Raw genomic sequence first — 22,837 nt, 5'->3', positions numbered from 1 at the left:
CGATGGTGGAAGACCTGAAATATTTCAGCCCAAACGTGAAATCTCTTTGGATTTCAGGTGTTCAGGTTTTTCATTAAATATCAAAATTCCCTGCAGAAAGCCAGCACTTTTCATGAAAAATTTTTTAATCAAAGTCCCAATTTTCCATCAAAGAAGAGTTTAAATGGAAAACTTTCAACCAGCCCCAGTGCTTCAGCTCGGAGCATGAAGGGAGCTCAGAGAAAATCTGGCTGATGGCATCGACTTAATAAAGAAGGGTTATAAATGCACACCATCAGGTTTGACAACCTGCAGAGCTCTCTCAGCTAACCACACCTCTCTTCCTTGAGAGACAACCAAGACAGCTGACAAGGGGAATGTGTGTGATGATTAAAGCCAAGCCCTCAATTTGCAGTTCACGAATGTTAGCCAATTAATTTAACTTTCCTCTGTTCATTAACTGTTAGCCAACTGATCATTATTTTGGTTGGTTTGTTAACAAGGGCGTTTGTTATTCATAATTGTTCAACTAGCTGTTGCAGGCAAATCCTGTCTACATCACAACACAGGCTTTCATTGTGTTCTTGCTGCACTCCTGCCCCATTGGCCAAGCTGGACGCGAGAGAGGAGGCGTCTTGTGGTTAAAGCACTAGACAAATTCAGACTCGAAATAAGGCTCCATTTTTTAACAGCGAAGACAGTTAATCACTGAAACAACTCACCAAGGGCTGTGGCGGATTCTCCTCAACTGGATTTTTAAATCAAAATTGGATTTTTTCCCCCTAAAAATATGCACTAGTTTGAACAGGGATTAATCCAGGGAAGCCCTGTGGTCTGTGATATGCAGGAGGTCAGACTAGATGATCACAGGAATCCCCTCTGGCTTTAAACTCTATGAATTGTGACTCGGGAGACCTGCCTCTACCACATGCACCCCATCTGATCTCAGGTAAGCTATGCAGACCTTGATTCACCACCTGCTTAAGAATGTGAGTAGTCCCACTGAAGTCATGGAAGTGATGCATATGCTTAGCTACCTTCCTGAATCATGGGCTCACGCTCTGTGCCTCAGTTTTCCCCATCTGTAAAATAGGGAAATAGCACGTTCTTTGGGGCAGAGACCATCTCTTACAAAGTGTATGTCCAGCACCTAGCACAGCAGGGCTCCGATTTCATGAGGAGCTTTAGCTAGAATTCAAGTAATAGCAGCAGTGAATGTAGGAAGGATGCAACATGTATTTTTAAATCACTTAGTCAATCAGGAGTAAAGCGAAAAGGTCACAAGCAGGACACTGGGTGTCCTGTCTACCAAAAAATCAAATGTTTTCTCTGTTGGCATCAAGTTAAATTACTTATTTTTAAATACATTTAAATGTTGTGGAAATACACTATTGTTTTTGCAATACGTTACTTTTATCATCTCTGCTGAACTGGTTCCCCCACCTACATCCACCATGGAGCATCCATCCCAGGCACCAGATTATGCTCAGTGACAGTGGGCGTTAATTCGAAGCAGGTCCATAGATAACCCTCAGCAGATCTGCACAGTGTTTAACCACAAACAAATAAAGGTTAGAATGAGGCAGGAATCAGTCACTGCATCCCCTTGCCTTATTCAGTGTGTGCCCTGTGAGACAGGTTCTGCAGGAAGAACAGTGTGTGATCTCGCAGGTTGGGGCTCCCCCTGGTTCTTATCACTTCTCCCCAACTCTGCTGTTTTGACCAGGACTGTCCTGGGGTTTAAAACACCCACCCTTGGGAGCTGCCACCCCAGCCCATGTCGCAGGAGGGGATCGGGATGGGGATACTTCCATCCCTGCCAGGAACAGTGCTAGCAGCTAAAGCTATGCCATTCTATAGCTCCCATTACAACAGCCAGCAGCCCTAAGGATACTCTCATGACATATTTTAAGCCAGGGGTGGGCAAACTACGGCCCCCGGGCCGCATCCGGCCCGCCAGCCGTTTTAAGCCAACCCTCGAACGCCTGCTGGGGAGTGGGGTCTAGGGCTTGCCCTGCTCTGGCGCTCCAGCCAGGGAGCAGGGTCAAGGGCCGTACCACACGGCTCCCAGAAGCAGTGGCATGACCCATCTCTGGCTCCTACGCGCTCCAATGGCCCCCTCCGGTGCTCCAGTGGGAGCTGCAGGGGCGGTGCCTCCAGATGGGGCAGCGTGCAGAGCCGCCTGGCCGTGCCTCCATGTAGGAGCCAGAGAAGGGACATACACCTGTTTCCAGGAGCTGCTTGAGGTAAGCACCGCCTGGAGCCTGCACCCCTGAGCCTCTCCCCATGCCCCAACTGCCTGCCCCAGCCCTGATCCCCCTCCTGCCCTCCAAACCCCTTGATCCCAGAGCACCCTCCTGCACCCCAAACCCCCCAGCCCCACCCCAGAGCCTACACCCCCAGCCAGAGCCTGCACCTCGTCCTGCACCCCAACCCCCCTCCCAGCCCCGATCCCCTTTCCATACCCTGAACTCCTCATTTCTGGCCCCACCCTAGAGCTCGCACTCCCAACCAGAGTCCTCACCCACTCCCGCATCCCAACCCCAATTTTGTGAGCATTCATGGCCCGCCATACAATTTCTATTCCCAGATGTGGCCGTCAGGCCAAAAAGTTTGCCCACCCCTGTTCTAAGGCCTACACTAATTGTTTCCATGGAGGGGAGGGTCTGCTACTACTGACTGACTCACTGTCCCCTCAGTCTACTCACACCCCATCCTGCTTCCCTCACTCACCCATTGACTCCCCATGTTACTCAACTCCTCCTTCTCTCCCACCCCACCTTCCCAAGCCAACAGATTCCCCTCCCATCCCAGCAACCCCTGCTTCCACTCCCCCACCCCCAGTTGCCCAGTGACACACTTGGCTCCCTCTGACCCAGCAGCAACCTCCCCCCATTCTGTCCCCTCCCCTAGCTCCCCCACACCATCTCCCTCTGCCGCCCCAGAGTCCGTGCAAAACTGTTCCAGTCAATACTGGCAACTACAACTGCCTTTTCCCCTTCTCACAGTAGCCAAAACCCAGCCCTCCCTCCCCAGCTGCATCTGATCTCCATCCACTTAACCCTTTGCAGGCTTGTTTCCTTAGCCCTGTAGACACAGCAGGAAAGGAGGTTGTGGGCAGTGGCCCTGCATGAGTAACCCCAGACAAGCTTTCTAAGGATTTCTTAGGATCTGAATGGGAAATAAACACTGCCATACGGTAGCTGAAGACTATAGTGTACTGTGATGCTGGTGGAGTAGGGAAAGAGCCCTCTCCTTCTTCAGATTGCTCCTTAAAACATTTGAGTTGCTGCAACAGCTGGTTCACCTTGGGAAGGTTTCCTTCACAACTGTAGGGAGCTAGAGGCTTTGGCCAATATTTTTTTAAAGTGGCCACTGATTAGTGTTCCTCAGTTTTTCAACAGAGGGTCCTGTGGCACCTTTGAGACTAACAGAAGTATTGGGAGCATAAGCTTTCGTGGGTAAGAACCTCACTTCCTCAGATGCAAGATGCACTTCTTGCATCTGAAGAAGTGAGGTTCTTACCCACGAAAGCTTATGCTCCCAATACTTCTGTTAGTCTCAAAGGTGCCACAGGACCCTCTGTTGCTTTTTACAGATTCAGACTAACACGGCTACCCCTCTGATACTCAGTTTTTCAGTGACCAACCTGAGATACCTCGGCCCAGATCCTCAAAGGTATGCAGGCTCCTCATTTTCATTGAAATCAAAGACTAAATGCTTATCAAGATCTTGGCCCTAGAGGCCTGCTCTTCAGAGACGCTAAGAACCCGCAGTTCCTAATGACTTACTGTAGCGTGGCAGCCAGAATTGGACTCCATCTGAGCCACTTGCCACGCTGAGAAGAGTACGGTGCCAGGCGAAGCGGCCAAGTGTGCTGGAGCAGAGGGATCTCGGGGGAACTGGCGGCAAAGTAAAGCTGGCGCAGACCGCACGGCTATGGAAATTGGGGGACTGTTGGACAAAGTTGAGAGGTAGCTTAAAAAAAAAATCCCCTCTCTGGTTAGCTGCCTCCTGATGCAGCAGAGAGACCATCCCATCAGTCCTCACTGGGAGGGGGTGGACCTCCAGGCCATGGAGATGACATAACCTGTGAACAAAGAAACAGTTGCCTGGGCTTTCCAGTGACATCACAATGTTCTCTGCTAGCAGCCCACGGAGGAGAGCAGGCCCTCTAGCAGGGACTGAACTGAGGGCTGTCGGAGAGGCCTCCCCATTGGCCTGAGAGAATCTAGCCCCATGCTAGTTAGGGGGCTTGACTTGGGGGTTCTCCTTGGTGACTGGCCCAAATGCCCACTGAATATGGAGATTTGGCAGGAGAGAGAATTAGGTAAGCCCTAGACCAGGGGTTCTTAACCTTTTTCTGAGTCCACCCCCCCCCCCCCCCCTCCAATATGCTATAAAAACTCCATGGCCCACCTGTGCCGCCACAACTGGTTTTCTGCATATAAAAGCCAGGGCTGGCGTTAGGCGGTAGAAAGCCGGGCAACTGCCCGGGGCCCCACGCCATAGCGGGCCCCACAAAGCCAAGTTGCTCCGGCTTCAACTTCAGCCCCAGGTGGCAGAGCTCAGGGGCCCGGACTTCAGCTCTGCACAGCGGGACTTTGGCTTTCTGCCCTGGGCTCCAGTGAGTCTAACATTGGCCCTGCTTGGTGGACCCCCTGAAACCTGCTCACGGCCCTGCAGGAGGCCCCGGACTCCTGGTTGAGAACTGCTGCCCTAGACCATCTCTGTGGCACTGACATACACACACCCCCATCCCATTTTTGAGGCTCCATGTAGAGCCCTCCATAGGGTCTGGATCTGCATAGGAGGTGGGGGCAGCTCAGATTAACACTGGGGGCAGGGCTGTGAATTGTTGCCACCACACTGGCCCCTATGGAGATTCCCAAGGAAAGGGGGAACACCGCCCCTCCCAGGTTTCCACAGTGGGGAACTCCCTCCACCATTCAAGGGGAGTTATAGCTAGAGGAGGTCAATGGAGCCGTGCTGTTAGGGAATGGGATGGGAGGCATCAGGAACTCAGAGACATGAGAGCTTTTGGTCCATAGCCCTTGTCTTCTGGGGATCACGTAGAGTCCGGTGGATTTGGGGGCTGGACCCACAGCCCATTCTGATGAGTTATAAATTGCATCCCTTGTTGGAACAATTGTGGAGATATACTCCCCTAAGGGATCTTTGCTAAGGTTTTCTCCCCAGTAGATGCATATGGTTTCTAGGATTCTGTCTGAGTTATTGCTGGCCCTAAGCTCATTCACCTTATGGCTGACCTGGTGGCTCTGCATTAGCCAGTAATCTGCCTTCGCATCCTCTCCCAGATAGCGACTGTAATAACATCATTGCTTTTGTAGCTTTATTGCTAGGGCCACAGTGTATCAAATGCAAGTGCCCCACCCATCCCCGCCCCAAACTGTATATTCGTACAAAGTGTAAAGGAAATGTCAAAGGTTCCAATCACTATGGTAATTGTGCTAAAATTATACAGAAAACATTCAGGTACTGTACAGTATCAGGGGGTAGCCATGTTAGTCTGTATCCACAAAAACAAGTATCAGAGGGGTAGCCATTTTAGTCTGGATCTATAAAAAACGACAAAGAGTCCTGTGGCACCTTATAGACTAACAGACGTATTGGAGCATAAGCTTTCAGGGGTGAATACCCACTTCGTCAGATGCAGGAACAACAAGGAGTTAAAAACAACAAGGAGTCCGGTGGCACCTTAAAGACTAACAGATTTATTTGGGCATAAGCTTATAAATCTACAAAAACAACAAAGAGTCTGGTGGCACCTTAAAGACTAACAGATTTATTTGGGCATAAGCTTTCGTGAGTAAAAACCTCGAAAGCTTATGCCCAAATAAATCTGTTAGTCTTTAAGGTTCCACCAGACTCCTTGTTATTCAGGTACTGAATACTGTTTTCTTGCAGTTATTTTTCCAATCCCTGTTGTTGTTTGTTTTGCTGGAAGGTATTCATGGCTGCCATCAAGTGGGTCTTTAATGTATACAGACAATCACAGACCAGGTTAAAGCTGATGGGTGTAATAATGACCCTTCATTTGGGCCAACTGGAAGGAGCAGTTAAATACCTTTTTGTGTAGTGATAGCTGAAACAAAAGGAGGCTACCGCCCAAGGCATTGTGCCAGAATGGGAAAGCTAAGAAGTCCTAAGCCATGTGGGCTGAGGGTTTTCCCTGCATACACTGGGGACACGGGATTGATTGGTTGCAGCTGTGTGTAAGGCAGAAAGTTGCAAGACAGCAAGTGAAGTAGTCATGACTCATGAGGAAGCAGAGGGAGAGATCTCTTTGGGGCACAGGACTGGTGTGGGAGGCAGGCTTGGATATTGTGAGCAAGGAAACTGCCTGCTGTTGTCTGTTGTGTCTAAGGGGTATGTGTGCATACTTTGTACATAAACAGGTTTGCGTCAAAGAATACACCTGACTCATATCATCACTTTCTCCTCCTAAGGGAAACAACCCAGCAAGGCCACAAATGTGGGCAAAACACTGAAACAAAGGAGCAACATTATTATATGAATTGTGGTCGCACCTAGTGACCAGTGTGTACCCCATGGGGCTAGCCTGCTAGAAAAAGATAAAGGCCCACTGGAAATTAGAACCCTATACTACTGAGAATGGAAAGCCCGATAAATTGGCCTGAGAGGGTGCCTGATCAGGGGAATTCTGGAGGGAAAAGGACCAAGAGTATTCCATCATTACCCTTGGTCCCATGTGCCCAATTACCTCAACTAAGGTTGTAAATATTGACATACCTGACTTAAAAAGAAATGCAAAAATGGGACAAGGACATAGTGAGGGTAACCCAGGAGCTTTCCAAAGCAGAAGGAGAATGATCACTAACATTAAACCCCTTACACAGGAGATATAGACAGTATTTACAGGTCGTGGACGGAATTCTCATGTACACAGGAGGTCCTTTTCCTGCGTGGGTGGCTCCAACTCACCTAAGAAGGGAAATAATGTATATGGTTCATGACACTCCTACAGGAGGACATCAGGGAGTGGATGAAACTGTCCAACGCCCCCTGACTGCCACTTCTTAGGTTGGATGTACAACAATATTGTGACAACTGTTTGGCTTGTGCCCAAGCCAGCTCTACTCCATCCAAAAGGAATGCACCGTTGCAATCTCAGGTGTATGAAAGTCCATGGATGGCTTTGCAGATTGATTTTATAGGTCCTTTACCAAGGAACCAGAGAGGCAAAGGTGGTTGTCGATCCTTTTTCAAAGTGGGTAGAGGCATTTCCTCTAAAAGCCACAGCCAAAGTCCTGGTAGAACAGTCTTCTCTCAATGTGGTGCTGGGTGTTGTAAAGAGACAAAGGAACAGCCCTTGTCCCCAAAGAGTTTAAGCAAAGGATGGGTTATTGTCTCCATTTGACAGATCTAGCGACCTTGCAAATCCAACAGGATTGTATGCCCTGTCCTTACAATGAGGAAGAGTGTTGTGCAGTTGATCATGGGATAGAACAGAGGGGATTGACCCCAAATACCCACAATTTCCTGAGGGATGAATGGGTCTTACACTGTACAGTGACAATTTCCCATGAGGCCGTGTGCCTGAAGGACTCTGGGGTGACTGTCCACAGTCAAAGACCTTTGTTTTCGGGTTTTATTTTGTTTAAAATGTCCTAGGAATTTATCAGTATTTATTACAAACATTTAAAAATGGGTGAAAATCGGTGCAAAAAATTAACTTCATGGTTTTCTGAGTAAATATTGAGGTTGATATTCAGGGACGGGAGGATGACTTGGGCCACCAATTTACCGAGCCGCTTTCTCTCCTTCTGGAGCAGAGAGCTGGTTCTGGGGAGTTCCCCTCTTCCAAAATTCCGGTGAAAATGGTAAAACCTGAATAATGTAAAACCCAGGACACTTTCCGTGAAAACTGGTAAAAGCCCAACCGTGACAGTGCCCCCCCACGCTTCAGCCAGTGCAACCTGATGCTGCGTGGACACAGCACACACGGACTGTGCACGCGCTCTGCTGAAAGAGCTTGGTCGGTAGCAAACACTGAGCTTTTTCAGCAGACAGTGTGCACAGATGGTACATCGTGTCTATGTGGCACCTTTATACCAGTATAATCTCCTCTGTGAAGCGCTTGGAGAGCTACTGATGAAAAATGCTATATAAGAACTAGGTGTTGTTCTCAATCTTATGAGAACTGCATCCGTCACTAAGGGTTGTGTTACTATAATTATAGAAGTATAAAATCACACCCCCAATCAAAATGATTAAACTGGTTCGACATATGCATACACAGCAGGCCCCAGAGTTTTCATTTGCAGACGGCTTCCTGGTGGGGGCGTTGTTAACCCGAGCACCTCCCCTCAAATTGAGGTCCCCAAACTGGGCAAGTGGCATTAATGGTTTTGTCTCAGTTCCTGCCTGGAAGATGTTGATGTAACTGAAAGCTGGTGACCTCCGGAGTTCCACTGAGCTCAACAGTGAGAAAGGCACGGGGAAAGGACAACCGCTCGTCACACCAGGATTCAGTGTAGGGACAGGCTGACAGGATCACGTTGAAGTTAATAGCAGGGTGGGGCATGCAGGGCACAGGAGTTTAATTTTACTGCAGTTATATAGGCCCGGCTTTGCCAAACTGCTCTCTGATTTGGGTGCCTGATCTGAGGCACCGAAGAATGATACATCACACTTTTATGGAGGAGGCTACATGGTCTAGCGGTTAGGGCACTGGACTTGGACTCAGGAGACCTCCTTGGACTCAGGCTCTGCCACTGACCTGTTGCATAACCTCGGGCAAGTCATGGCCCCACTCCGTGCCTCAGTTTCCCCTTCCACCCTTTGTCTGTCATGCTTGTTTAGATTATAAGGTTTTCAGGCAGAGAGGCAGTGTGACCTAGTGAATAGAGCGCTGGACTTATATAGACTAGAACAGGCTGGGACTCACGTGACCTAGGTTCTATTCCCAGCTTTGCCACTGACCAGACCAGTGACTTCCCCTCTTTTTGCCTTATTATTATTCAGGGCAGGGACTGTCTCTTCCTAGGTGTTTGTACAGCGCCGAGCACAGTGTGACCCTAGTTTTTATTCAGAGCCTCTGTGTAGTCCTGTAACACAAAGAATAATTGCCACCATTTATGATGTTGGATTTCTTTTCTTTAAAACTCACCCCAGGATGAAAATAGGCAAGTCAGTTTCGCTTTTCTTTCTGGTCACTTTCTAGGCAGCTACATGGGCTGGTTCTGGTGCCTGGAACAATCATCATAATAGCCCCTAGCTCTTATCCAGGGTTTCCCATCAGTAGATCCGTGCAGGTCCAAATCATGCTAAAACGGTTTTGGGTCCAGGTGCTGCAGGAAAATTTTCTTAAATGTTTTTACTGGAAAAATATGAAAAAAATCTATGAATAATGGAGTTTCTTTTTTTTTTTAATTAAACCTCAATTTGGGACTTAAGCCACCAGAGAAAGTTTCTTTAAATGTGCCTTTGAGCCTAACTCTTAGTTACCCTAAAGTCGCTTTGCACCACTCTAGTGATGTGAAGGGGCCTTAAAATGAACATAAATGTAATTTATACTCCCCATATAATTAATAATACCTAACTCTGATGGTGTTTTTCATCCATAGAGCTTGGAGCTTTATAAAGGGGGTCCATATCATTCTCCTCGTGTTACAGGTGGGGAAACCGAGGCACCGGGCAGTGAAATGACTTGCCCAAGTTCACCCAGCATGTCAGTGGCAGAACGTAAGGCCCTATACACTGCCAAAGCAGTATACAATGGCCTTACCGTAACTGAGGATCAGGCCCATTGTCGGAAAAGAACAGGTCACTTTGATCAGATACTTCTGCTAGCTGACCAGCTGGTGCATACTGCTGCTCAGTGACTAGGGACATCTGCGAAAAAACCCTCAGAGGCACAGTATTAGCTTTTCCCTTCTGATTGTGTGTTGGGATTTTGCAAACCTAAATTTCAGCTCATACCATCAAGTATCAGGGGGTAGCCATGTTAGTCTGTATCTACAAAAACAACAAGGAGTCTGGTGGCACCTTAAAGACTAACAGATTTATTTGGGCATAAGCTTTCGTGAGTAAAAACTTCACTTCTTCGGATGCAACATACCATGTGGCTTTGTTACTTTGCAGGGATGTGCCTGTTGATCGGTGGTGTGTACCATCAGAACAACTAAACAAACAAACAGAAAACCCCAAAACCTGTTGAAAAGGGCCCAAAGCAGCAATTCCTAGCTGCTCTGCCAAAGTCTGTATCCCTTGGTCCCTCAGACACACAACGTGACAGCTCATTGCGCGCATCCAGATTTAGGTGCGGCTGACGCTGCACAGAGTATAATTTACAGGATTGACATTTTGGCTTGTCGTTTACCGAGTGGTGGTGCTTTGAAAGGAGATAGCCCTGACTGCAAGAAACTGTCCTGGTCCCAGAGACCGTGTGGGAATCGGGCAGGCAGGAGGCACCTGGGAAGGGACTCTCCTTCCCCAATCTATATATTATTTTTATATTCCAGCTAAGAAAATGTCGCAGCCACCAGAAAAACATGAGCGCACACACAACCTGGGGATTGGGAAAGCCATTGCTGTGCTGACCTCGGGAGGAGACGCGCAGGGTAAGGAGATAAGCAGCACTGTTTGTGTTTGGAGTCTGTTTGTTTGAATCGATGGGCATGATTTTCAAAAGAGACTAGAGGTTCTGGTTGCTTCAATTTTGGGACAGCCCAGCGGGAGAACCCTGGAGATTTTCAGGGAGCACTGGGCATCCGCCCAGAAAGCATCTGCTCCCTTTTAAGGCAGTGGCTCTCAACCTTTTCAGACGACTGTGCCCCTTTCAGGAGTCTGATTTGTCTTGCGTAGTACCCCCAAGTTGCACCTCACTTAAAAACTACCTGCTTACAAAATCAGACATACAAATACAAAAGTGTCACAGCGCACTAGTACTGAAAAATTGCTGCCTTTCTCATTTTTACCATCTAATTATCAAATAAATCAACTGGAATATAAATATTGTACTTACATTTCAGTGTATAGTATATAGAACTGTATAAATAAGTCATTGTCTGTATGCAATTTTAGTTTGTGCTGTTTCTGTAGCCTGTGGTAAAACTGGGCAAATATCTAGATGAGTTGATGTACCCCCTGAAAGACCTCTGCGTACCCCCCGGAGTACATGTACCCCTGGTTGAGAACCACTGCTTTAAGGTGTCTCCAGTATGTACCCCCTGGAAGACCTCTGCATATCCCTGGTTGAGAACCACTGCTTTAAGGTGTCTCCAGTTGGGAACTCAACCCCCCCAGTCGTTTTTTAAAATGGTGACCAATGTGTGTGGTATAGATATGTTGGCAAGATACTTTGGGGAAATCCAGTCCTTATTTTGGTGCTTAAATGCGGTATTCCCTGAGCATCCAAAATCATGAGTTACACCTCCCAAAATCACGAGATAAGCATAAAAATCATGAGGTTGGGAGGTGGGGTGGGGTGGGCTTGAAGGAAACAATAAATTGTGGGTGCATTTTCTTTGCCTTTTAGGTTTTGAGTCTTTAGGAATCATATTTTCAAGCTTTTCTCCATAACCACAAAGGCTAGAAACATACTTCTTTTTTTAAACGAGAGCTGAGATTCACATCATGTGACTCCGGGAGCTGGGGCTTGGAGAACATTAACTATCATGAGACTCGCAATAAAATCACAAGGTGTGATCTTGGATCAGATGCCAACCTGGCTCAGGTGCCCATGAGGCCTTGTGGCTTTAACCACTACTCAGGAAGCAGTGCAAGGATCTGTGATGGCACCTAGAGCCTGTGATTGCTTTCATAAACCATCAGATAAAAGATATAATAATGCCCCTCTTACAGCCTGATTTGCAAATGGGACCTCTCATTCCAAGTGCATTGATTGTAGGGTAGGGGTGTCTAAAACAGAGCTCTCCAAAAATCAAGGGGTCCAAAATTTCATATAGATATCAAATTTAAAACAGATCATTTTTCAGATGCCGGCTTTGGAAAATGTTGGGGTTCGGACACTACAGGGAAGAGAGTCACGTACCTGGATAGATACAGTATTTATTTTAAATTTGGGAGCATCAAGTGTGAAGTCCTGTGTGCTGATTGGCTGAGTAAAATAAGATTCTATTACTCTTATTCTACTCCGGCTAGCCCTGCAGAACCTACACAGCTATGGGAGAAGGGCTTGAATTCTACTCCGGCTAGCCCTGCAGAACCCACACAGCTATGGGAGAAGGGCTTGAAGTCTATGCCTCTTGTGGAGCCATAGAATTATTAACTAAGTCCCAACTGCTAGGCCGGATTCTGTCCTCACTTATGCTGTTCGACTCCACTGGCAGCAAATTTCACTGCGGATGGACTCTTGTCCCCGGAATCCGTGCTTGAGTGTGACACCATGCAGCTTCTTGGCTTTCAGACCCCAGAGGGGGCTTACCCAACACGGGAGTACGCATTTTCAAGTGGGTAGAGCACAGGACTGGGAGTCAGGACTCCTGGGTTAGAATCATAGACTCTAAGGTCAGAATGGACCATTATGATCATCTAGTCTGATCTCCTGCACAACACAGGCCACAGAATCTCACCCACCCACTCCTGTATCAAACCCCTAACCTATGTCTGAGCTATTGAAGTCCTCAAATCGTGGTTTAAAGACCTCCAGGTGCAGAGAATCCTCTAGTAAGTGACCCGTGCCCCACGCTGCAGAGGAAGGTGAAAACCCCCAGGGCTTCTGCCAATCTGCCCTGGAGGAAAATTCCTTTCGACCCCAAATACGGTGATCAGCATGTGGGCAAGACTCACCAGCCAGCACCTAGGACAGAATTGTCTAGTAACTCAGATCCCATCCATCTAACATCCCATCACAGACCATTGGGCATATTTACCGCTAATAGTCAAAGACCAATTTTATTGCCAAAATTAGGCTATCCCATCATACCATCCCCTCCCTAAATTTATCAAGCCAGATATGTCTTTTGCCCCCACTGCTCCCCTTGGAAGGCTGTTCCAGAACTTCAGTCATCTGATGGTTAGAAACCTTCGTCTAATTTCAAGTCTAAACTTCCTGATGGCCAGTTTATATCCATTTGTTCTTGTGTCCACATTGATACTGAGCTTAAATAATTCCTCTCCCTCCCTGACTCTATCTCTGGGTAGTGCAAGTCGCTACCCCTGCCCCAGTTACCCTTTCTGCAGAAGAAAGACGATCACACTCCCCTGCCCCACAGGATCAATGTTTGTGAAGTGCTTTGATCTCCCCAGCTGGAAGGTGCTTATTAGAGTGACTCTTTAGTGTGTGGATGGAGCAGGTCTGGAAGTAAGCGAGGACGTAAAGATGGAGGCCACTTTCACAGAGACCAATTCCAGTCAAACAATACCATGGGCTTCAGTGCAGCTTGTGAGCTGCAGCCTGCATTCGGGGGCCTCGCAGAACAGCTCCACACAGCAAAGCAAGGGCTGCAATGGCTTTTAGCAGGGTGCGGCATGTGCTGCCCCTTCAATCTCCCTGCCCTGGTTGCAGCAGGCTCTCCTGACATTTGCAGTCAGGAAATGCAAGGAGGAGGGTTGTGTGCAGGAGCAGAGCGCTGGACACTCTCCTCCCCCATCATACACTCATTACGCACCCAATTCTAGCCCATCAGAACTCAACACTTTAGAATCCCCCTTTGCTTCCTCCTGGGCTTTGAACCACCGCATGGGAAGGGGAGCCTAAAGCCTCTTGGTCAATTGCTCTGAATCCTTCCCTGCTTATGGCACAAACAAGGCTCTGCCATCCCTGTCTCTCCTGCCGTTCGCAGGAACGGCTGCCTTGTCGTGTTTCTGTAACAGAAACTGTTTTACGCGGCTAGGTGGTTGGCCTGTCACTCAGAACCCAAACTGCACTTCGGCTGGTCCCTACCCTTTGGCCCGTCCAGCTCGGGTGATCCTACCAGGAGTGAAAGCTCCCACTGGCAGAGCTTCCAGGGACACGCAAGCCTCCCTCTCCCCCCCTCCAGGTGCAGTCCTCAGGGAAGGTCAATCTATTGTTCTCATTGATATGGAGGTAACCAAGGCCCCTTTGTACCAGGTGCTGTGCAGACATATCCCAGATGGCCCCTGCCCTAAGAGGTGAGACAACAGATCTGTGTAATAAGCATCTGGGAGAGCACCAAGTAATGGGGGTTCTCTGTGTATCTCACATACTTGTACAGACCCTCATCTCAATACCTTCACTGTATTTGTTCTCACACATTCCTATGAGGCAGGGCAGGGCTAGCATCCCCATCCCACAGATGGGGGGTACTGAAGTACACAGAGACTGACTTGTCTAAGGAGCTGGGAATTGAACTTCGGGTCTCCCAGTACCTAGGCAAGTGCCCTAACCACTAGGCCATTCTTCCTTCCACATATGACCTGTATCATAAGCTCACCACAGTCTATGACTGAAGATGCCTTTAAGCATGTCCACCACAATTTACATTAGGGGCAAAGCACAAACATGTTAAAGGAAACAGAGGAAACTCCCGGAATGGCTCAGACCCGAGGTCCATCGAGCCCCGTGTCCTGTCTGACAGTGATCAGCACCAAATGCTGCAGAAGAAGTTGCAAGACTCCTGCAGCTATGGGATATGTTCAGAGAGTAAAGCGTATACATGGTGGTGACATTTCTTGGATGGCCCTCTGGTGTGGGTATGTGTATGAAGCACAAGGTAAGGTGGTAGCATGGAGGGTAAACCGGAGCAGAATCTGGGCCTGTGGAGATAGCACATACCATGTGCACTCATTAGCGTGGGTGGTCACACATTAGTAGAGCGCTGGTTGGTAGTTGGTATCAATCCTGAAGGTATTTAGTGGGCAGGCAGGAGCTTATCTCATGATTGCAGGAATAGGTGGGAAGAACAACATGGGAAGAGTTAAGGGGAACTTACTCTGCGTTTCCATACTTGTGTCTGTTTCAAGATTTTCCCTAACTGAGAATTTTCTGGATTTTCCAATGTTTGATTTCATTCTAAATCACAACGTTCTTCTCAAGTTTGATCCCCTTAAGTTATTGATCAATATTTGCAACCTAAGTCCAGTTTAACAAAGTTTTTTTGGTCTGGGAATTTCCTTTTTTTTTTTTTTTTCATTTTAAGGGAAGTTCATTCATTCTTTGAATGTTGTTGGTTTCAACTGAATACTTTCAAAAGTGACAGAGCTTTTGGGAGCCCTATTTAAGGCACGTTAAGGGCCCGGATTCTCAGAAAGTGCGGAGTCCTCCACCCTTTGAACGTCAGGCCCCTTTCAGGCATCTCAGGTTGGGCACCCAAAATCCCTAGTCACTTCTGCAAATCCTTGGCTGGGTTATGTTTGTCTGTCCCCATGTGAAGTACTACCGTGCTGTAAATCACAACAGAAGATCTGCGTAGTCCAGAAATTTCTGGGAACCCCCCCCGGGTTTAAAAATTTTGCAGGAAGCTTATGGTGGGAGGATTGGCATTGCCTAGCTGTCTGCTCTACCTCCACTGATCTAGCAACTCTGCAGAACTCCCTTCCCATGTGAGAGACACAGCAGCTTGCAGCAGGGGGTAGAAAAGTGACACACTCATCCTCAGAGAGTGGGGAGGGTAGAACAGGGCTGGGGGAATCCCCGTGCCCCTTAGCTGAGGGATGTCCTGCACTGAGCACACTGGGCACTGGACCAAGATAAGAAAGGGGCAGGGAATAGACCTGATGGTTTTGATCTAGGACGTGCGGGTGAAGTGGGAGCTGCAGGGCTGGGGGTAATTAAATTGGCGACGGCAGCCTGATGCTCCAGGAGCTGTGATACCAGCCACGCACCAGCACTGGCAGGAGCAGTCTTGGCTAATGGCATTGTTAGCTGGGGTGACTGTAAGGGGGACCCTCTATGGTAGTGTCAAACAATCTCACAGCTGAATTCGGGTTGATTTTTTTGCTAAGCCACACCCCCTTGGCCTCAGAGCCAGCTGATGCACAAGGGGAGAAACAGCCCTCGATGTGTAAGAAGTTAAAGATTAACCTTCTCTCTGTGCCCCCTGTAGACTGAAACAGAGCCTTGCTTTTGGAAAGGGGTCCAGTCTTGATTTAAAAAAGACTCCAAGTGGTGGAGAATCCACCACATCCCTTGCTCCAATGGTTCATCACCCTCCCTGTTAATCATTGTGTTGTAAATTCTGGTGTGAATTTGTCTAGCACAAATATCTTTTCTCCTTTGTCTTAGTTCTTAATATCTCCCCCACACCGCTTTGCTATTACAGTTTGTCCGTAGGATCTCATCCAAGGTTGCATTGTGACCGATAAACTCTCATTGTGCCTTCGGACAAGGCCGCTGTCCACACGAGGAGGGTAGCTGTGGCTGCAAATACCCCAGTGGGAGAGGGATTGTAATTCAATCCCAAAGTACTCCTCTGTCCCAAGGAGAGGCCTCTCCCGCTGGGGTATTTTCAGGCGCCAGGGAGAACCGCTGGCATTTATTGTTAAATGTCAGCAGACCAAAAATAAAATGTGAAAATCATCCGAGGGATCAGATGCATGAGACAGCATCGTCCAGCAGTAAGGGGCTCCAGGCACACAGGAGGGCCGAGTTATGTTAGGCAGCACCGGGAGATTCTGCTGAGCAAAGAGATGGAGCACAATTTGGGGAGCCTAGAGCCCCCCATGTGACACAGAGCCAGCTCCCTGCATGTTTTAACGTGGCCTGGGTTTAGGGCGGAGGCTGGGCTGGCACATCAGCTGCTGTGCTGACCCACAGCCCATTGCCCACACGTGGAGTTGCAGCGGGAGCGGCAGGGTCTGGAAGAGGTCTTTGTCTGCCACTGTAGGGGATCACCCCACACCGGGGATGGAGCGCGATGTGTCTGTGACACAGTAACCCACATAGGCCTTGTGCTGCCCCTTGACGGCCACAGAGACGCTCTTACTTAGCAAGGAAGCTCTACAAAGAGAAAAAAAGGCTGGTCCAGCGGCCAAGGCACTCATAACTCATGTGCTCCAGCCCCCTAATCATTTTTGTTGCCCTCTGTTGGACTCTCCAATTTTTCCACATCCTTGTAGTGTGGGGCCCAAAACTGGACACAGTATTCCAGATGAGGCCTCACCAATGTCGAATAGAACGATCACGTTCCTCGATCTGCTGGCAGTGCCCCTACTTATACAGCCCAAAATGCCATTAGCCTTCTTGGCAACAAGGGCACATTGTTGACTCATATCCAGCTTCTCGTCCACTGTAACCCCTAGGTCCTTTTCTGCAGAACTGCTACCTAGCCATTCGGTCCCTAGTCTGTAACAGTGAATGGGATTCTTCCGTCCGAAGTGCAGGACTCTACACTTGTCCTTGTTGAACCTCATCAGATTTCTTTTGGCCCAATCCTCTAATTTGTCTAGGTCCCTCTGTATCCTATCCCTACCCTCCAGCATATCTATCCCTCCTCCTAGTTTAGTGTCATCTGCAAACTTGTTGAGGGTGCAGTCAACACCATCCTCCAGATCATTAATGAAGATATTGAACAAAACCGGCCCCAGGACCGACCCTTGGGGCGCTCCGCTTGATACTGGCTGCCAATTAGACATGGAGCCACTGATCACTACCCGTTGAGCCCGACAATTTAGCCAGCTTTCTATCCACCTTATAGTCCATTCATCCAACCCATACTACTTTAACTTGCTGGCAAGAATACTGTGGGAGACCGTATCAAAAGCTTTGCTCAAGTCAAGGAATAACACATCCACTGCTTTTCCCTCATCCTCAGAGCCAGTTATCTCCTCATAGAAGGCAATTAGGTTAGTCAGGCATGACTTGCCCTTGGTGAATCCATGCTGACTGTTCCTGATCACTTTCCTCTCCTCTAAGTGCTTCAGAATTGATTCCTTGAGGACCTGCTCCATGATTTTTCCAGGGACTGAGGTGAGGCTGACTGGCCTGTAGTTCCCTGGATCCTCCTCCTTCCCTTTTTTAAAGATGGGCACTACATTAGCCTTTTTCCAGTCATCCGGGACTCCCCCGATCGCCATGAGTTTTCAAAGATAATGGCCAATGGCTCTGCAATCACATCCGCCAGCTCCTTTAGCACCCTCGGATGCAGCGCATCCGGCCCCATGGACTAGTGCTCATCCAGTTTTTCTAAACAGTCCCGAACCACTTCTTTCTCCACAGAGGGCTGGTTACCTTCTCCCCATACTGTGCTACCCAGTACAGCAGTCTGGGAGCTGACCTTGTTCGTGAAGACAGAGGCAAAAAAATAATTGAGTACATTAGCTTTTTCCACATCCTCTGTCACTAGGTTGCCTCCCTCATTCAGTAAGGGGCCCACACGTTCCTTGACTTTCTTCTTGTTGCTAACATACCTGAAGAAACCCTTCTTGTTACGCTTAACATCTCTTGCTAGCAGCAACTCCAAGTGTGATTTGGCCTTTCTGATTTCACTCCTGCATGCCTGAGCAATATTTTTATACTCCTCCCTGGTCACTTGTCCAATCTTCCACTTCTTGTAAGCTTCTTTTTTGCATTTAAGATCAGCAAGGATTTCACTGTTTAGCCAAGCTGGTCGCCTGCCATATTTACTATTCTTTCTACACATCGGGATGGTTTTTTCCTGCAACCTCAATAAGGATTCTTTAAAATACAGCCAGCTGTATCTGGCAAATTTCCTGATTTGCCAGATTGCCCGTGGGTCCTTGGGCAAGCTACTTGGTCTCTCTGGGTCTCAGTTCCCCATCTGTAAAATGGGAATAATTGCCCTGTCTCAGAGCAGTGTTGGGAAGGGAAAGTTTCTTGCTGACCACCAGTTAGTTGGGGCAAGCTTATACCCTGAAGTATGACAGTTTGTCACTAATTCACTACATTAAAGATTATGAGGTGCCCAGATGCTAGAGTGATGGGGGCCATAAAAATACCTTAGATAGGGTGACCAGATGTCCCAATTTTCTGGGACAGTCCCGATTTTGGGGTCTTTTTCTTATATAGGATCCTATTACCCACCACCCCTTGTCCCGATTTTTCACATTTGCTGTCTGGTCACCCTAATCTTAGATAATATCTGTCATTTACATTGCGGTAGCACCTAAAGGCCACAACCAACTTGGGCACTATTGTGCTAGGTGCTGTACAAAGCTAGGATAAACGACGCTCCCTGCCCCAAAGAGCATCCAACCTCAAAGCCAAGATGGAGCAGGTAGAGGAGACAAACCAGGGGCCCAAGGTGAGGTGGGGGAGACAGGGTGATGTATAAATAGAATAGGATGGGCACAATTCTTAGCTTGTCAGTAGCAGTGGTCCCAGCTTTCCACCTGCCCAGCCATCACCAGGTTAACTCTTGGAGGGGTTCACCTCTAGAGCTGGCCAGTTTCTGGGTGGTGGCCAGGAGGAGTCTAGAGAAATCTAACCATTCCCATGCTCTGGTGGGTGTTCTGTTAGTCTGTGTGCCAGAATCCAAATCTAAATGAAACCCGTGGATATTTCTCTTTAACAGGGGCACGTTCTTTAAGCCACCTCTGCACTCTCTGGATTTTGGGTTGACGTGGGGACCAGAATGACCCCTGGGGTAAGTTAGAGCAGCCCCAGGGACTTGGCTAACTTTTACAGCAGCTTCCCGAGGGCTTCAACCCAGCCTAAAATCCCTGTAGCACAGAGTGGTTTGAGCACATTCCTTCCTGTCATGCCCCCGCCCATGCCAAGACCCACAAGGGGGGTGCGGCATAGGGTCATTTACATCTACAGCTGGGCAAATAACAGATGTTTCAATTCACTGGCATATCCGACTAATTGGTGGAGGGAAAAATCCATTTTCGGACCACAGAAAACACATTCTTTTGACGTTTTTGGCTACTTGAAAAGTTGGGGGGGGGATCCTGTTTTGGGTTGAACAAAATATTATGTTTGGCCTGAAATGAAACATTTTGCTTCGATTTCGAGCATTTTTTCCCTCGGGTTTTTATATTTTTTAACAAAAAATTCTAAACAAAAAGTCCTTTCAAATAAAAAATCAAAAAGTTTTGCTTAGACAATGTTGAAATGAAACTTTTCAATGTTTTTGGAGTTTTCTTTTAGTTTTTTTTTCCCTCCCCAACTGAAACAATTTGCCGAAATCCACAATGTTTCCGTGTTGCTGAATCAGCATTTTTTTTTTTTTTTGCCAAGGGTGGGGAAAAGTTTTAGTTGAAAAATTTTACCCAGTTCTTCCTACATCAATCTTCTGCTGGTTCTGTACCAGATGCCCTGCCACCATCCCCTTCTGGCTCTATTACAGCCTCTGTACGCTACCAGAGTTGTGTAGAGGGATCTGAATTGGGCCCTTTTCTGGTTGAGCTGCTTGGAGCTGAGAAGGCTGCTTTTCCTGCCCACCTCGGGGTGAGCGCTTCCATAGAAATCCACCCCCTGCTGTATCACAGCCGCTTAGGCCGCACAGGGATTCATGGGATTTGCTTCAATCAGATATGTTCTGAACATTGATGGCTTCGATAGAATTTCACATCAGAGGAGCACAAGGGTTGCTTGCAGGCTCAGAACCTCAACAGATAACAGCTGGAGGAAGGTCGGGTTGCAGTGAAACGCTGCGTGGTTGAAGTCACGTTTGCTCCACAGTTTATCCCGTGATTACTTGAGTGGTGGTGGTGTGTTGTGAATGGAGGGTTCAGGTCTGTCATCAAAGAGTAGCATCGGCTAAGTGGTCCATAGCCACCTGATGTGCCTTCTGCGCAGTAGAGCGAGATTTGTAAGGGGAGGGGCTCTTGGACAATAGAGGAGACGTGTCCATCAACCCCTTGTGAGTAGCTTGGCAGAATGAGATTTTTTTGCATTATTTTTATCATGGTTTATTTTAAGCATTTTTTATTTTTATTGATTTAAACATTTATTTGATTGATTTGCAAGAAATTATGGGAGGTCACATGATAATTATTTAATAACCGTAAACATCAGGATTCAAAAAGTGAACGCTTCATAACATTAAAACACAAACTGCCAACATCACTTGTCAAAAGCTGCACAGCAGAGAGAGCCTTAAATCGAATGCTCATCCATTTGCAAGCAGCATTTTTCTTGCTCTGCCTATCGGTGAATTTCAATGATCCTGGAGGGAAATATGTTTTCATTGGTTTGTGTGCACATGGCGAAATTGACGTTTACCAAGAAAACGCTAAGCCTGCTTTTGAGGCATCCTCCTTCCAGAGACTGAGTTGGCTGGCACCAGAGCGGAGCTGGAAGAGGACAAAGAGGGCTTCTGGGGAGGATCAGCAGATATTGGGGCCTGGAATAATGCTGCCACCTTCCCAGGCATCATGCCGTTGCACCATCCTGCATTCACTTTGGGCCCGCCATCTCTTGTCAATGGCTCCATGAATTCCCATGATGACACTTGACTAGACTGCCCCCAGCCGTGTCAGGGAAAGGCTTGACTAGTGCTGAAACCATTCCTGTCGTTTAGGAAAAAATAGCCTTCTCCTGCAAGTATCACCTGAAAGCTGGAATCTGTATCCAGCCCAGAACTGCTCAAAAATGCCCCTTCCTGTTACTGCATCAGAAACCCCTGAGCTCCATCATGTTGGCCAGAAGGGACCATCGGGATCATCCAGGCGGTGGGATGTTTCAAAAGCATGTCAGTGACTTAGAAGCACTAGACCCATTGGCTTTCGGTGGGGCTTGTGTTCCTAACTCACTTAGACACTCTTGAAGATCCCAACCCTTGTCTGAACTCCTGCATGGCACAGGCCAGAGAATGTTACCTGGCGATTCCTCCGTCGAGCCCAGCGGTTTGTGATTGAATTGAATCAGAAAGCCAAGTCCCGCAGAGATTCCCTTCCATTATGGAATGAGACGGCAGGTGTTTTGCATGCAAGAGTGATTTCTCTCTCTCTCTCTGCACAGGCATGAATGCAGCTGTCCGGGCCGTGGTTCGAGTGGGCATCTTCACAGGAGCCAAGGTGTACTTTGTTCATGAGGTTGGTACGATCGTTTCCATCTCGAATGGCTTCCCCCACCTCTGCTCTGAACTGCATCTAGCTTTGCTTTCATTGGGATTTTAGTAACGTAATGTCTCCACAGTACATGAATCATTATAAACGTAGTCCATTGTGTCTAGAAAAATCCCCATTGCAAAGGGCGACAGGAAGGGAAATCTTTCCTGATTTTCATGGGGTGCTTAATGTAATATCTTACAGTTAATCCTTGGCCTCCACCCTAACTCCCTGCCCCAAACCGGAAGCTATATCCCTGAACCCCAGCCCTCTATCCCAAACCCAAACCAGAACTTGCTACCCTAAATCCCAATCCTCTGATCCCAGGCACCACAATTCCATCAGCAGCCTGCACCACTGCAGTAACCTCAAAGACCCATTCTGTGTCTACACACAGAGCCACTGAGAGACCAGGACCTCACCTGAGACCAAGACTCACTGACTTAATCAGAGTCAGGGCCGGAGTTGATATTTTGACATTTATTTTGTGATGTCTCCATGGGACGTACTGCTCTTAGAGGTTCAGTGTTAGTTTTACTGTCTTGCTTTGTATGAAAAGGAAGCCGGCTTTAGATAGGAGGAGACATCTGCCACATGGAAGAAGGAATAGTGAGAAACGGGGAATATATTCGTTATCTTGAACTGCAGCTTATTGTTCATTATTAATATTGTCTATCCATCTATTACCACGTTCCCATATGTCTGTCCATCCATCCTTTCCTACATCTATCTATCATATTCCCATCCATCCATCCATCAGCATTGTTAGATGCATCTATCTATCCATTCATTTCTACATATACTCATCAAGCCATCCATCACTGTAAATACTCACCTAGCCATCATTTCTAATATGACCATCATCATGTTATCTGGGCAGCAGTGACAGATGACCGTTATACCAATGTTCCCTCTAATTTTTTACATCCAGGTG

General features: G+C 47.8%; 1 protein-coding gene across 2 annotated transcripts in view; it reads left to right on the top strand.

Moving 5' to 3' along the window:
• The window catches only part of PFKM (phosphofructokinase, muscle), a 56,193-nt gene that overhangs the window by 1,694 nt on the left and 31,662 nt on the right, over nucleotides 1-22,837 (top strand). The window contains exons 1-3 of one of the 2 annotated variants that reach the window (XM_034792142.1): nucleotides 911-928; nucleotides 10,488-10,586; nucleotides 21,815-21,888. In XM_034792142.1, the coding sequence (XP_034648033.1) occupies nucleotides 10,496-10,586; nucleotides 21,815-21,888 (165 nt within the window). In that variant the 5' untranslated portion in view covers nucleotides 911-928; nucleotides 10,488-10,495. Of the gene's footprint in view, nucleotides 1-910; nucleotides 929-10,487; nucleotides 10,587-21,814; nucleotides 21,889-22,837 lie in introns of those variants that run through there. The other variant, XM_034792141.1, reaches the window with a different exon arrangement.

Source organism: Trachemys scripta, chromosome 16 (genome assembly GCF_013100865.1).
Source record: "Trachemys scripta elegans isolate TJP31775 chromosome 16, CAS_Tse_1.0, whole genome shotgun sequence".
In the NCBI taxonomy this organism is placed as follows: Eukaryota; Metazoa; Chordata; order Testudines; family Emydidae; genus Trachemys; species Trachemys scripta.
Note: the sequence above shows the minus strand (reverse complement) of the source record. Positions and strands in the feature narration are given on the sequence as shown.